General features: G+C 45.3%; 3 protein-coding genes across 4 annotated transcripts; 2 read left to right on the top strand and 1 right to left on the bottom strand.

Moving 5' to 3' along the window:
- Positions 1-1912: 1912 nt before the first annotated feature.
- LOC115674579 (calmodulin-binding protein 25-like) lies at positions 1913-3084 on the top strand. Its single transcript, XM_030596999.2, has one exon. It carries the CDS (start codon positions 2205-2207, stop codon positions 2838-2840), a length of 636 nt encoding a protein of 211 aa, XP_030452859.1. The 5' UTR covers positions 1913-2204; the 3' UTR covers positions 2841-3084.
- Positions 3085-8490: 5406 nt separating this feature from the next.
- Positions 8491-9722, top strand: LOC115674581 (50S ribosomal protein 5 alpha, chloroplastic). Its single transcript, XM_030597000.2, has 2 exons — positions 8491-8754; positions 9135-9722. Exons 1-2 carry the CDS (start codon positions 8649-8651, stop codon positions 9476-9478), a joined length of 450 nt encoding a protein of 149 aa, XP_030452860.1. The 5' UTR covers positions 8491-8648; the 3' UTR covers positions 9479-9722.
- Positions 9723-11035: 1313 nt separating this feature from the next.
- LOC115674800 (E3 ubiquitin-protein ligase At1g12760-like) lies at positions 11036-14232 on the bottom strand. Of its 2 annotated transcripts, none has more exons than XM_056302266.1 (4): positions 13447-14232; positions 12446-12565; positions 11849-12146; positions 11036-11438 (listed from the first exon to the last, which is right to left on the bottom strand). In XM_056302266.1, exons 1-4 carry the CDS (start codon positions 13938-13940, stop codon positions 11277-11279), a joined length of 1074 nt encoding a protein of 357 aa, XP_056158241.1. In that variant the 5' UTR covers positions 13941-14232; the 3' UTR covers positions 11036-11276. The 2 variants fall into 2 exon arrangements, with proteins under 2 accessions (XP_056158241.1, XP_030453175.2); XM_030597315.2 differs by having other exon boundaries at positions 12446-12595.
- Between the last annotated feature and the right edge of the window lie 390 nt (positions 14233-14622).

A 14622-nucleotide genomic window follows, 5' to 3' on the forward strand; every position in this document is an offset into this window, starting at 1 on the left:
CACCGACTATTTGTCGATTTAAGAATTCGTTTGGATCAATGTAAGGTTTGATCGGGCTTGGACAGGACAATTCCATTTCTGTAGATCATATTTCTATAAAATTCGAAAACCGCGATGTCAATCGTGACGGGATCGTCCACTTAAACTAAAATGTAACATCGGGGGCGAGGTTTATATTTGTGATCCACCAATGGAAAGAATGATAGAATGAAGTTTTCTCAAATCGATGATGGAGAACGACAGAGTCTGTACGTAATGAAATACTCATCACGAATAGTCCCGAGAGATGGAAACATCGAATTTTTAATATGGAATTCACATCGGTGCATGGGTCGCCGTGTTCGCTCCACATGCGATTAAATAGACTTCACTAGATTGCGCTCTTCTTTCCTCCGATAAAAAATTTCACCATTGATTTGCCAAAAAAAAGCCTCTACTCATGAAGTCAATGGCGCATCATTTATAATGTGCCTTGAGTGCAACAATAACAAATTTCGAAGAGAACGCTAGCGACACACGTTGGGTGAAAGAAGAGTACAATCCAGTGAAGTCTATTTAATCGCACATAACTTCTTCGTCCGAGTGTGCTATATAAAGTAATCACGTATCAAAGAATCGGATCTGAATAGGCTGATACTAAGGATTTGCATAGCAACGTTTCTGTTCCCAGAAACAATTTCTGATCAGAAATTGTTTTTTCTATTTCTATTTTTTGGAACAGTTTCTGAGCAAAAAATAGCGTTTAGTAACTGCACAAAATTTCTATTCCTGGAATAGAAAAGAATAGAAACGCGTTTAGGACGCGAATGATCCATTTCTATTCCATGGACGAGTTTCTCCCTTCTTGGCTACCGGCAGAGGACGGTGGGTGGCGGTGGGGGGCGGAGGACGGTGGTCGGCGGCAGTAGAGGATGGCGGCCGGCAGCGGGAGGCAGTGGAGCACGGCGGTCAGCGGCGGAGCACGGTGGCGTCGGGCGGCGGTGACAGCAACGGGGGGCGGCGGCAGGAGGTGGCTGGTGGCGGAGGGTGGCCATCGTCGGTCGATGGAGCATGGCGGCCGGTGGCGAAGGATGGCGGCCGATGGTGGGTGACTGTTGGCATCGGGTGGCCAGGGGCGGGAGGTGGCCAGCGGCCGAGGGCAGCCAGCGCCGGGTGGTGGCCGGCGTCGGGCGGTGAAGCACAATGGCTGACGGTGGAGGATGGTGGTCGGTGGTGGGTGGCCGGCGGCGGCGAAGGACGGCGACCGATGGTGGGTGATCGCCGGCGTCGGGTGGTTGGCGGGAGGCGGCTAGCGCCGGGTGGCGGCCGGCGTCGGGCGATGGAGCACGGCGGCCAGCGGTGGAGGACGGCGGCCGGTGGCGGGTGGCGACAAGCGTCGAGCGGCGTAGAACAATGGTCGATGACAAGAGGCGACCGGGAGGAGGCCGGCGGGCGTTGGTCAGCGGGCGGCGGCGGAAGGCGGGTGGTAGGTGGCGGCGAAGGACGGCGAGAGGCGACGGTAGGCGGGTTGCGGCCGATGGATTGTTTCTTGTTTTTGGAGGGTTCTAGAAAAAAAAATTGTTTCTTTTTTCTTGTTCCAGAAAGAAGAAGCAGATTTTTTTTGCTTATTGTTTCTGTTCCAAATTTATTTCAGGAACACTTTTTTGTTTCAGAAACAAAAAAATAGATTTTTTAACTAAACAGATTTCTATTTTTTTTCTATTCCGGAGAACAAAAAAACAAAAAAATAAATAAACAGAAACTTTACTAAACAGACCCTAAGAATTTCCATGCTCGGAATTTTTTGTACTATATATAAAAGTCGAATTATGTAATTTTGCCAAAAAGAAAAAGAAATAACACAATAACACAGACAAAGAAAGCGACACGTATCGCTCCCCCTCTCTCTCTCCAGAGTCTCCTGTTTAAATTCCACAGCAAGTCACAAGTCACAGCTCCAACCTCTCTCCTCCATCTCCTGCATCATCATCTCCTTCTTCTTCTCCATCTTCTTCTTCTGATGACAGCGAGAGAGAGAGAGAGAACCAGAGACCTTGCTTCTTCTTCTTCTTCTTCTTCTTCTTACCTGACTCTCTTCACTCCCATCTCACCATCCCCGGATCAGTATCTCTTCTTGGAAATGCTCTGATAGTCTTTTCTCTCTCTCTTTCTCACATCTGTTCCCCGCATGCTCCGAGTCTGACCAGAGAGAAACGCAAGAAGACATGGCGTCTTCGTCTGACCCCATCGCGAGCCTCGACGCCCCCGGCTTCCGGCCCCCCTCCGTCGACCCCGGCTGGGTCCTCTCCCGCGACGCCGAGGCCCTCACCAAGTCCCTCCTCCGATCCCTCTCCGAGCCCCAAGCGCTCGCCGCCGCGACGCCGGGCGCGGGCGCCTTCTTCTTCGACCCCGAAGCGACGGCGCCCGCCTCGAGCTTCGACCCGGAGACGGCGGCGCGGAAGCGACCCCGGGCAGCGGGCCCTTCCCGCAAGAAGCGCAAGTCGCGGTCCTCGAACCGGTCCCAGACGACGTTCATCGCGGCGGACGCGGCCAACTTCCGCCGGATGGTGCAGCAGGTGACCGGCGTCAAGCTCGGCGGGCCCCACGGCCTCGGCCCGCCGGTGACGAGGCCGGAGCCGCAGCCGCAGCAGAGGGCCGGTTGCCGTTTCCCCGTCGGCGGAGGCCTGCTGCCGAATCTGGACACGCCGCCGTCGTTCTTGGTCGGTGGCGTCGGAGGCGGTGGTGCCGAGGGCCCGCTCTGTTTCCCGGCGGCGGCGGTGGCAGAGGGGGGCGGCGCCGGTGGGCTGGGCTTTGACTCGTATGCGTGCTTTCCCACTCTGGACTCGTGGAAACTCATCTGATCAAGATCGATAGCGCTTTTGTTTCTTACTTTCTGTCCTTATCCTATGTACTAGGCTGCTGATAATATGTTGGGCGCTAGAAATGAAGATTATGGAATGTTAATGTCATCTGGAGAAAGCGTATATATTTCAGGACTTCGTATGGATAGCCACAGCATATGTAATTGGTGAGTGATTAGTCATATGATTTAGTAGGGAAGATCATTTGAGTTTAGTAAATATAATCTCAGCACTCAATTCTCCATATAGGCATCGTTTCCTGTATTCAGCACCTTCGATGATAAGGGTTCTAATGACCGGTCCATACCGGACTTGTCACTGAGGAACGACCGCGAAATTCCACTCGTTGTTCCATATAAAATCAGTTGCATTATTGTTCATAATGGGCTGTTTCTAGAGCAATGGTATTATTTCTTGATGTTATCTCGAGATGGATCTTGATAGTTATTCTTCCAAAGAATTCGATCTCGCTTTCAATTACGCAACATTGTTAAGTTAACAAGCACGGTTTACTTTCTACCAAAGCTCTATTTTCGGCATTTTTAAGTCGCCCAAAGTAAAGAGCAAGCTAAACATCAACAACATGAGAAAAGGGTAGGTCTAATTATCAACGAATCTCAAGTTGAATTCTCTTTCTTGTTGATGAATCGGTCTTTTTCGCTAGTCCAACGTATCTAGCAAAAGCAAACTATTTGCAAATTCATCGCAAAATCCGGCTCTCACCTCAGCAATTTGCTAAGCTTGCCCTGTAAACATTACAGCGACCAACTGGTCATTCAAGGAGAGCAATTAACAGGGCAAAGAGGCTTCGATGGGATTTGATCTGATTAGCCAACTTATGACACATGAAGACATTGGCCCAATTAACTAAACAATAATAGGAGAGATAATGTACATGGGTACGCTCAAGTCAAGAAGTCATAATGAAAAGATCATGTACATGGGGTTAGGTGATAGCGTGGTTGACTCCGGTCTCTCCCATCACTTTACTTTACTTTACTTTTGTAGTTTGTATTTATATACGAGAATGTAAGTGCTGATCGTGCATTTGAAAAAATAAGCCATGCTTTGGTGGCCATGTCTAATAAATCATTTCTTTAGGGAGTGATGTATAGTAAAATGGCTTCTAGCTAGTTGTTTCGGAGGGTACGGTTGAAAGGACGTGATCAAAATCGATAATAAGTCACGATATTATTGGGAAAATTACACGATCAATTCCGAATCTGTTGTACAGATGTCAGTTCAATCCTCAATTTTTCAATTTTTTCAATTTCGTCCCATAGCTTTTGGTAGCGGTGCATGGTGAGTTCATTCTCCGAGGAGTTAATAGATCAATTCTAGCTAATTAGCTTGTGGGACACGACTGAAAAGACGATATTAAAATGGATAATTGGTCCCAACGCGGCATGGATCCACCCTGAGTTTTGCTGGGTGATGGGAGGTAGGAATTGGTCAAATGGAAGTCGCTCTCAAGATTGATAGCTAATCTTGCTCGGTTTGGATTTTTTAGGGGATGACTTTTCTTCTTGATGCTACATCGGCTCCGCTAGAGGAAGAAGCACAGTGATTTGAATTGCAAACTGACATGATCGTTGGACTTTTTTATAAGATTAATCACGTGTCATCTATTCAAGAAATGAATTTGATCCTTTCGATTTGTAATCGGTTTGCTCGTACATTGAAAATATCCGAATTCAATGTTAATGGTGGTTGGTTCTCGTAAAGAAGAAAAAGGATCCCCGTCTCGATTTTGTGATTGCCATGACTGTATACATCATTTTCGACTTGCTCGATCGAACATGCATCGTAATAACGAAAGACGTTATTCGTGTAAAAAAAAAATATTTTATTTAAATTTATCATTTCATCATGATTGTTACCAGTTGCAACACTCAATAGAAAACTGTCACAATATAAAAACAGGCTAAAGAGAGGAACCCAATGGGAAATAGTGCAGAAGGAGTTTGTATTTGGTTGTCAAGAAATAAAGCCGGATAGGGTTGTTTATTAGGACAGCAAAAATGTAATTTTCGGGCTCTGCCCCCTTTTCTTACCAAAAAAAAGTTAGGTAGAGTTGAATAACACATGTTTTGGATTTCTTGTATCCTAATTTTATAATGCTAGATACAGGATCAAGCACAAGAATACTTTATTGAGTTCTCGAACGGTGCACAGTAATTTAGGGAAAATTCCAAAAAGGAGCCCGAAATGGAGTTATTTTCTCAAATAAGAACCCAGAATAGACATTGTCTCAAATAAGGACCGGAAGTGCCCTCATTTTCTCAAATAATAGTATAAAGTGAATTTTGTCTTAAATAAGGGCTTGAAATAGCCATATCAGTCTCAAATAAGGACCTGACCTCATCGGCCAAAGGGTATTTTCGTCTTTTTACTTTTTTGAATTTTCTTTTTTTTTTCCTTTTCCTTTTCTTTTTTGTTTCCTCTCTTCCCTCTGCCGGCCATTGACAGGGGTGGCAGAGGTCGCCCTTGCCTGGGCTGGCGAGGCCAAGGGTTGCCCTCGCCGGTGTCAAGTGAGGGTCGCCTCACTTGGGCTGGGCGGGCGAGGGCGACCCTCCTTAGATCCGGCGAGGGCAACCCTCGCCCTCACTCGCCTAGCCTAAGGGAGGCGACCCTCACCCGACGCCGATGAGGGCGACCCTTGCCCGATGCGAGTTGGGTGGCCCTCGCCCGATGCCGGCGAAGGTCGCCGGCCAGGCGCAGTGACGGCTAGGGAGGGAAGAAGAAAAAAAGAAAAAAAGAAAAAGGTAAAGAAAAGGAAGAGAAAAAGAAAGTAAAACAAAATCAAAAAAATATACTTATAATTTTTCTTGACTAAAATACCCCTTTTCCTGTAACGGAATAGTCACCAGCCGGCCAAAGGTCCTTATTTGAGACGATTTGGCCACTTCAGGCCCTTATTTGAAACGATTTGGCCACTTCATGTCCTTATTTGAGACAATGTTCACTTCAGGCCCTTATTTGAGAAAAAAACTCCACTTTGGATCCCTTTTTGGAATTTTCTCAGTAATTTATAACTTCACCCGAATATTCCACTACGATCGCAAGTCCTTATAATAGCGTTCGGAGGTGGTATCACCAGGACATAAGAGTGAAAATATCCACCTAAATTATATCTCGATCAATAGGAAAACTTCCACCTAGATTAGATCTTGGTAGAGTAAGTTGACGGCCAATATCGTTAGCTAGGGGTGGGCACGGTTCGAGGTTCTACCTGGAACCATAAAACCTTACCAGTAGGAACCTATAGGTTTCAAGTTCAAATATATGCGAGGCAGGTTTTAGGTTCCAAAAATTGGGGAACCTGTTTTGACGGGTAGGTTTTAAGTTCTAGGTAGGCGAAACTTGGAACCTGAAACCTAAATAAGTTTTTTTGTGTTTTTTCTTGGTTTATATATTCGCGTGATCTTTCTGTGTTTCATGGAGTTAGATGATGAGTGTATTATCTGGAACTACTAGTCTGAATTTTCATTTTATGACTTGTTAATGTTTCATATTCTTCATGTGTGTAAATATAAGTTGTGGTTAATTGATCATAGCAGTAAGTGGTGGTCATTAAAGGTGATGATTCACTACAATTGATAGGTGGAACCTGAGTAGACTTTAGAACCGACCATCAAATCTTGATAGGGTAGGTTCAAAATTCCAAAAAATGAGGAACCTATTATCATTGGTGAACCTATACGGAACATGAAGCTGCTCACCCCTAATATCGATTCACACAATGACTTCTTAGTTTAGTTATATTTATTGAACCGTAATATCAGGAAAACTAGTCTTTTGTATTCTTTTTGATGAATGACAAGTTTGTTCAGTATTGTGGCGTTCATTTTCGTTTTGATGAAATAAAAAAAAACTTGTTAGACCCTGGAACTTATGATAAGGTAGGTTCCAGGTTTCAGGTTCCGACGAGTAAGTTCCATATTCAAAAAAATGAGAAACCTGTACCCGATGATAGGTTCCAGGTGGAACCTGGAACCGCTCACCCCTATCGTTAGCCATCAGGTGCCCGCATGTTGCGATGCTTCTCACACGCGTACGCACTGAGAGAGAGAGAGAGAGAGAGAGAGAGAGAGAGAGAGAGAGAGAGAGAGAGAGAGAGAGAGAGAGAGAGAGAGAGAGAGAGAGAGAGAGAGAGAGGATGGTCATCTCAGAGCAGCGACCACCATTGGTATCAATGGTGCCACCGACCACGGTGGTTCCACAAGGAAGTAGAACGAAACTTTGGCATCAGATGGTATTGGACTTGTACTTGTGCTTGGATTTCTCAATCTCAGCCAGGCAGAACACTACTAGGGATGGCGGCAACAATGGTTCCCTATGCCATCTCCCTCCCTTGCTCTTCCTCTCAAACCCAGAATCCACCCTCATTGTTCCCATTACACTTATCACATGGCGATGTTTAACAACAACATCTGTGAACCACTTTGAAACAGCAGTCTCGCAGGAACATGATCATGCATACACCGGAGTGCCCTTTTCCAGTGATGGTGTTTGAAATGTGGACCCTCGGAGTAAGTCCATTAAATCGGAGCCTTCCATCCATTATTTTAATGTTCTAATTGGGTAAAAGACAAGATTTTTTTTTTTGAAACATGTGGTGTCCTAGGTATTTTACTTGTGGGGTTCAATTTACGTGATCCGTAAAGAGACAAGGTAAAAGTCTAACAAAGGGATGAGAGTCAAAGCAAGACGGATGAAAAGATAAAAAAAGATAAAATCGATGCCGTAAACTTTAGCTAAGCATTGAAAATGAAATAAAATCCCCGTGTAGGCCCATAGGTCCTGAAGGTGTCTGAATCGTGCCCAATTATGGGTGGCCCTTGCAAATTTTCAAATGCATAGGCAGGGGTGGCAGGGGAGCGGTGTTGACTTTTCGTGGCGTCGATGCACAGAGGAGAGGGGAGGTAGGGAGATAGATTCAAGGCCTAGCGACGGTGAGCGCCGCGTGTCGCGCGATCATTCGTCGGTCACCGTCCATGTGTCAGCGTCAAGTTTGACTGCGCTTTGCGTGCTTCGCTTGGGCCTTGCGATCCTGGTTGGCTACTTCATGCTTACGCCCGCATCTCGTCACGATTCTTCGGCACACAATTCGTGATTTGGTTCCGATTGCCCGATTTGCTAATGTTACGAACAAAGTTTAAAGTCATACTCTAATTTCTTTTCTTTCTCCACCCCGAAAGCCTTTCTTACGTATCCCGATCTATACCGTCGTTTTAACAATTAACATGTAAATTTTCTAAAGTAATCATCTGCAGTGATACGTAGTTCCTATCAAATAATGGACAGGATAGGATGTGAAAATATTCGATTTTAATATCGCGGTTCACCAAACAGATTGGAAATCTAGACAATCAAATACAGCCTTCGCATTTTTCGCAGTCGGGAAAAGAAAATCCCGGTGACAACCGTTTGCCGCAAATTAAGTAGAAGCAAAAGGTCCTTCTATTCTTTTTTTCTTTTTTTGCGTTTTTCTGAGGGTGGACTACACCACATATCTAAGTCGGGCCGGCCCGCATCGCAAGATAGGACAAGGCCGAAGCCTCAGCTGATGGGCCGGGACCAAGCCCAGGCCCAACCTGAAGGTATCATCCCATCCCCGACACGACACATCCTATCCGTTCGTTGTGCGTTGGCCATCCCCCGTTATCCACTGAATCGGAGGAATTCAGCGCAGACGGGAAGCTCTCTTCGCTTTTGCTTATCCCCAACACCACAACGCACCGAGCGAGCGGCATCATTCGTCGATTCGTGCTGTGATATGTAAGACAGCGAGAGAGATAAGAGAGAATGGCGCTGCTCTGCTGCTACAGTCCCGTCGTCGCTTTCTCTCCCCCTTCTCCCTCTCCGCTCTCGCCGTCGTCTTCGCCGTCTCCGTTTCTCGCCGTGAAAGCAGGTGTTGATTTCTTTCGCGGGTCTTTTAGTTTTTCCTCTCGTTTGGTTGCACCGAATCGTGGGTTTCTCGTTGGGTGTTGAGAGATGGCAGAAAGACTCGGCCTTGATGGTGTTCTAACATGTGCAAGAGAAGTGAGATGAGGTGAAGAGCATAATGTTGTTCTTGTGCGTTTGAATTTCTCCCTTGGGCTTTCTTTCGTGCGCTTCATATTGGTGTCGTGTTTTCCTTCGGAAGGGCGGTGTGATATGAGTAGTTGCGTCCTGGTAGTTTGTTTGGGGGTGTCTCGTATTCAACTCTAATATGGGTATGGAAGAAAGGAGAATGACATTTCTTGTGTTGTGTTTTCGCGCTCCGTGACAATTTCTGAACTTGTATTTCAGCTTCCAGATTGCACATCAAACCAATCGCTCTGCCCCCGAATTCTTTCGGCGCGATTAGCTATCCGAATGAGAAAAGGGGTTCGCTAATTGTGAGGGCCGATTCCAATGCCGAGGGAGCAGGGCCGGCTGATGGTGGCGAGGCTCCGTCGCAGAACAGGGAAGAGGCCGCCCCAGTTGACAAGATGCCCTTGGAGTCGAAGCTGCAGGAGAAGGCGGAACAGAAGTTGAGGATGAAATTGGCGAAGAAGATAAGGCTCCGGAGGAAACGGCTCGTTAGGAAGCGAAGGCTGAGGAAGAAGGGCCGATGGCCGCCTTCGAAGGTGAAGAAAATGAAGAATGTCTGAGCTGCATACCTCAAGTTGCCTGGCAGGTTTTGTTCTGACATCCTTTTTTGAACTTGCCATTTTGGACTGAGATTTGTATTCATTAATCTGATTCATGTTTATTTGACTGCTTCCTGTAAGGCAAAGATTTAGAGGAATACAATTTCATTGTCTGTTTTAGAATTCGGCTTCAAAGTTTGGGTGATTGGTGTTTGTCAACCTCCCTCCTGCTGGTTGGCGATCACGAGTCATTTGTGATCTTTAATTTCTGCTGGTCTGTGATGCTTCAAATCCTCTGATAAATTTTTGGTTTTGAATGAGGTTGAAATGTTAACAACATCATGGAGTAATCAGTAAGTTTGCCCTTGCGACGAGACAGATTGAAACACGTATCTATCAAATTGGCATAGGGTAGCATGAATTCGCTAAATTACCTAAAGGTAATAACCCAAAGACTAGGAAGCAATTATCGTCAATTGTCAATTGAGTTAGACCTATCCCTTGTATACTGTTGTTGAAATCCCATCTCTCTCTCTCTCTCCATTGATTCCACAGCCAGGGCTTTCTGGCCCTTCTTTACCCAATGAACCACCAACTTGCCACTGAGAGTTGCAGAGAACCTCTTCACTACTCTACATTCAGTCTCAGTCTCAGACATTCTAACTGGTAATTGCTTATATGCTGATAATAGATTAAGAGACTGATGAGGAACGATGATTTCTGCAATCACCAGAATTCTTGCAAATAGAAGGTTGCCACAACAATACCGCCTTTTGATTTGACTCTTAAGTTTTTGGTCAGCACCCTCTCGTGCTCAGCCTAGTTCGCAAAACTATGCGTAGGACTTTGAGGGAACAAAGACCCGTCTTTCTCTAACTTTCGGCATTTTTACATGCTATTTCATTCTGCCTAGGTATATAAGTATAAGGGCCTGCATAAACTCAGTTTCCTCATGAGAAAATACTACTTCTGATACTCAATGCTTGAGCGTCTGATGAGTTTCTATGATTATGGTTCCCGTTCGAATTTGCTCTAGGACTGAAAGTGTTCTGGGTGTATCTTCGCCCTGTCATTTGTCCTTGATGCATTGCATACCAGAGCATCAGTTCTCGCGTGCGTCTCATTCCTTGAGGACACCAATGAAGAGCCCTTAGGTGCAAATTTCTTTTACCGGTTCATTTTTTTGCAACTGCAGGTTCTTGCCCTCTATTTGCCTACATATGCATTAAGTAGCGAATGGAGTCCATAGCATCTTTTTGAGCGACTCAGTTGAAGCGATGAAAAATTTAAACGATGAAACTAGTCCACTCAATCGTTTTATCATGCTTTACGTAATGAAACAAGAAGGGATACGTTCTATCGTGCTCTTATTCCTGCGTAATTGCAGGGCCGTAAACTCAGTGCTCGATCTCAACATCCATCAAGTAGAAGATTCAATGTCCTTAACTTCCAAGAGGTTGCTTAGCCAGGAAATTCTTAGAGAATAACTTCATTTGGATCAGGTTGTTGGCGTCATCATTTGGATGTTGAGATCATACCGTCACGAATCAATCAAGAGCATCTCAGAAAAGCACAAAATCGCAAATCAAGGCTGATATTAACTCTTACATGAATTCTATTTACAAAATTTGGTGCCGATCATACATAAATAGCTACAAACAGGAATCGCTGTAAGAGAAAAACCCAATTCTGTCTTTTCACCTTCATTTGCATTTGCCATTAGTGTCAGTGTATCAGCAAGAGCATGGCAAGCTAAAATTCCTCTCTCCCGTTCCAATCTGGAGCTATGCGGTCTCCTTCTTATGGTCTCGGTGACTGTTCAGACGAGCGTGTCTCCCTTGAGAATGTTAAATTTGCAGAGGGGACAAGTTGCATTTATCAGGAGCCACTTGCTGATGCATGAGCAATGGAAATGGTGATTGCATGGAAGGGTATAAAGCTCCGCCCCATCTACATATGATGAGAGGCATATGCAGCATTCCTGCGAGTCACAATAGAAAGCTTATAAGTTGGGCACGCAGAGGTTTTTGTGAAGCTACTACTAGTAATGAGATATCATAATCCTAAGAAAGTCACAAGGGACCCTTTTCAATCGTATTGGCGAATCAATGTCCATGCAGACTTAGCTTGGACTATATCTCACCTTGTGCTAGTCCGTAATTAAAAACCTCATGGAGATTCTTTCTAAAGTAACTGTAATCATTTGACATCACGAACGTCTAAAGATTATAAAATCATTTAAAAAATGGCAAAACTTAGAACTCTCTTCCATCAAATGCAACTTCCTCTTCTGTTGGATCTCAGACATCCGTAGGACTTTTGCAAAGCATAATCAAGGAAGATAAGCATAAGTACATGAGAAAAAGGTGTTCCAAAGATATGCACGCTTACTGAATCTTCTGAATGAAGAAAAAGTTCACCACTTGAACCATTGTTTCCCAATCCTGACCTTGCCCCAAGAACTTCTTCCATCCCGAGATTGTTGAACGTGCTAAGCACACTAGCTGGGCGGTATCTATACTTAGGAAGACTCCTGATAATATCTTCGGATGCCCCTTCAGTGCTTGCAACAGCATAGGCAATTGCCAATATGGGGATGCAGCAAAAGAGAGCCAAGAAGACCACGAAAGCCATACCAATGCAGAAGATCACAAAGAAGACATCAAAAGCAAGAAAAACAACTGTCAACCTGCAATTAATTCCAGCAATAAACAAAATCAGGATTCATGTATGTTTGTTACACTTCACCAACCAAGGAAGAGAACAGAAACACAACTGTGCATGGCCATCAAAAAGTATATAGCAGAAAGTAATTGGCGATACTTTAAACGATTTCCAAAGCGGGTTGGTTTCAACAGCTCCCACAGTAACATGACTGGAAGAATGTAAAACGATCGACTTATCTATCATTGTGTCACTAAGCAGAGAAAACTGGACTCCAATCCTGAAAGAGAGCGACAAGATGCACAGTAACGAAATGACACTCACCAGTAGAGACGTGGCGCATCTTGAAGAAGTGGCTGTCCACCCACAACAATCCAATAGAAACCAAACACCCACCATACCGACGATATTAACGTATTCAAGGATTCCAATCTTTTAAGCATCCTGTAAAACATTGATAAGGAACACAAGGAACTGCTTCAATAATCAGTACCTTTCTTACATCTAAGATTATAACTACTATATAATTTGAATGATGCTTTAAAAGAATAACTAAGAAAAGTGAAGTAAAGAACTTAGCTCAGCCTTGAGCTATTAAATCTTCGACTACAAGACTTGTCCTGATTACTAATATAATTAAAGGACCTAACACAATAGCCTGTCCTAAAAATGTTTCTCCATTTGCTTGCTTCTTCAAAACTTCTAAAAGAAGTGCAAGAGTTTAAACATTAATAGGAGAACCTTGTTGGAATGAGCAGTAGACTTTCTCTCAAATTCCTAAAAACATTCTCCCCTATCCTCCTCAATCACTATCATGGGCAAACCAGAGCTTTGCTAACACATGTCAGATTCGAGAAATGACCCAATCCGTCGTCTCTTGAACTATTTCAATGATTCACATAAGATACGGGACATTGTGGTTCTCTTCCACGGTAATCACAACATGTTGCAGTTTGAAAATCAAAAGCAGTCAAAATCATCTCTGCAGTTAAAATACACATCTTCGCAATTCCTGGTCAATTCATCAATGCCCTTTCATCTTTCCTTGTGAATGTACTTAATCTTACAATCAAATGCCACCATCATGTTACCTTTACCCCCCCTGAACTAATGCCTAGTGATCACACGTCCCTTAGCCAACTACTACCATCACCAACATAGATCGATCACCTCATAAAAACTCACTGATCGATTCAAAATGACTCCACAATAACAACTAAACGAGTCCTTACAACCCATAAAGCTTCAATATTTCAGCTCGGAACAGCAACAGCACGGGCAATACACCAACGTAACGTCTCAGAAGACTCGAATTGAGGCCTCACCTGCTGCGACTCGGCGACCGCGACAGCCCGCTCACACCCACGAGCTCATCGTCCCCGTCCCTCCGCCGGTACTCAGCGCACACGAACCCCACGTGGAACAGACACTGCAGGGCGTACCCGCAGAGCCACAGCCTCAGAGGAGTGGACGGCCTCTCCTTGAACGCGGACAGTAGCACGACCACCGCGACCACCACGAAGGCCAGGTTCCACACGAAGTCGAGGACCACGATCGGCCTCGAGCACGCGGCGAGCCCCTCCCCGAAGAAGCTCGAGGCCGCCTCCTCGATGTCGCCCCGCGATCCTCCGCCGCCCCCCCCGCCGCCGCCGCCGCCGTCGCCGCAGTCCCCGAGGAGGAAGGAGCGGTGGCGGGTCCTGATCAGGCGAGCCAAGCGGGACGGGGAGGGGGAGGAGGAGGCCGCGGGGGCGTGGCGGCGGAGGAGGGGGGGATCGCCGCCGCCGCCGCCGCCATGCAAGGGGTCTTCAGGGTCATCCATATCTGGGTCTTGGAGGGGAGAGGCGGAGGAAGAGGAAGACAGAGGAAAGGTGCGACCTTTGTCCGTGTACGACTACGTGCTTGTGCCTACAAAGAGAAGGGGAGAAGGAGAAGGGGAATGGAGAGGGTTTAGGTGGTGGTGGTTACTGGGTAGGGGAGGAGCTGGTGGAGAGTGGTGGTGGTGGCAGTCGCTGTTTGTCTTCGTCGTGTGGCCAACCGGGGAGAGAGAGAATGCCAAACGCATCCTTTCCTCCTCTCCTCCTCACCAACATACTAACCTTTATATTTTTTTCCAAGGTAGGATTGACATCGAAACTCCTCATCATTATTTACCTACTTATACATGGGCAGAGAAAACGACATGGATAGTTCCCCGAACTTTAACTCGATGTGTAACGTAATTCGTAAATTTTTAATTTGTTCAATATGACCTATGAATTTTCACCCAGTGTGTAACGTGATCTATGAATTTTTAATTTGTTTAATGTCGTCCCTCAACTTTTCGTACACATTCAATTTAGTTTTCAAACAATATAAAAATATTCAATGTAGTTATTGAACATGTACTGAAAGTCAAGGGATCATATTGAACAAATTAAAAGTTCAGAGATCACATTAAACATTAAGTTAAAATTCATGGGCCATATTAAACAAATTAAAAGTTCGTGAACTAAATTGGATAT

The sequence above is a fragment of the Syzygium oleosum genome, unplaced genomic scaffold (genome assembly GCF_021117445.2).
Source record: "Syzygium oleosum isolate NSW1041296 unplaced genomic scaffold, Sole_v2.1 Sole_v2.23, whole genome shotgun sequence".
Lineage (NCBI taxonomy): Eukaryota > Viridiplantae > Streptophyta > Magnoliopsida > Myrtales > Myrtaceae > Syzygium > Syzygium oleosum.

Coding starts and splice junctions, on each gene's coding strand:
- LOC115674579 (XM_030596999.2), top strand. CDS start 2,205: ATGGCGTCTTCGTCTGACCCCATCGCGAGCCTCGACGCCCCCGGCTTC.
- LOC115674581 (XM_030597000.2), top strand. CDS start 8,649: ATGGCGCTGCTCTGCTGCTACAGTCCCGTCGTCGCTTTCTCTCCCCCT. Junction 8,755..9,134: donor GTTTCTCGCCGTGAAAGCAG/GTGTTGATTTCT, acceptor CTTGTATTTCAG/CTTCCAGATTGCACATCAAA.
- LOC115674800 (XM_030597315.2), bottom strand. CDS start 13,940: ATGGATGACCCTGAAGACCCCTTGCATGGCGGCGGCGGCGGCGGCGAT. Junction 12,596..13,446: donor CGGTCGCCGAGTCGCAGCAG/GTGAGGCCTCAA, acceptor TTATTGAAGCAG/TTCCTTGTGTTCCTTATCAA. Junction 11,439..11,848: donor TTCTTCATTCAGAAGATTCA/GTAAGCGTGCAT, acceptor TGTGACTCGCAG/GAATGCTGCATATGCCTCTC.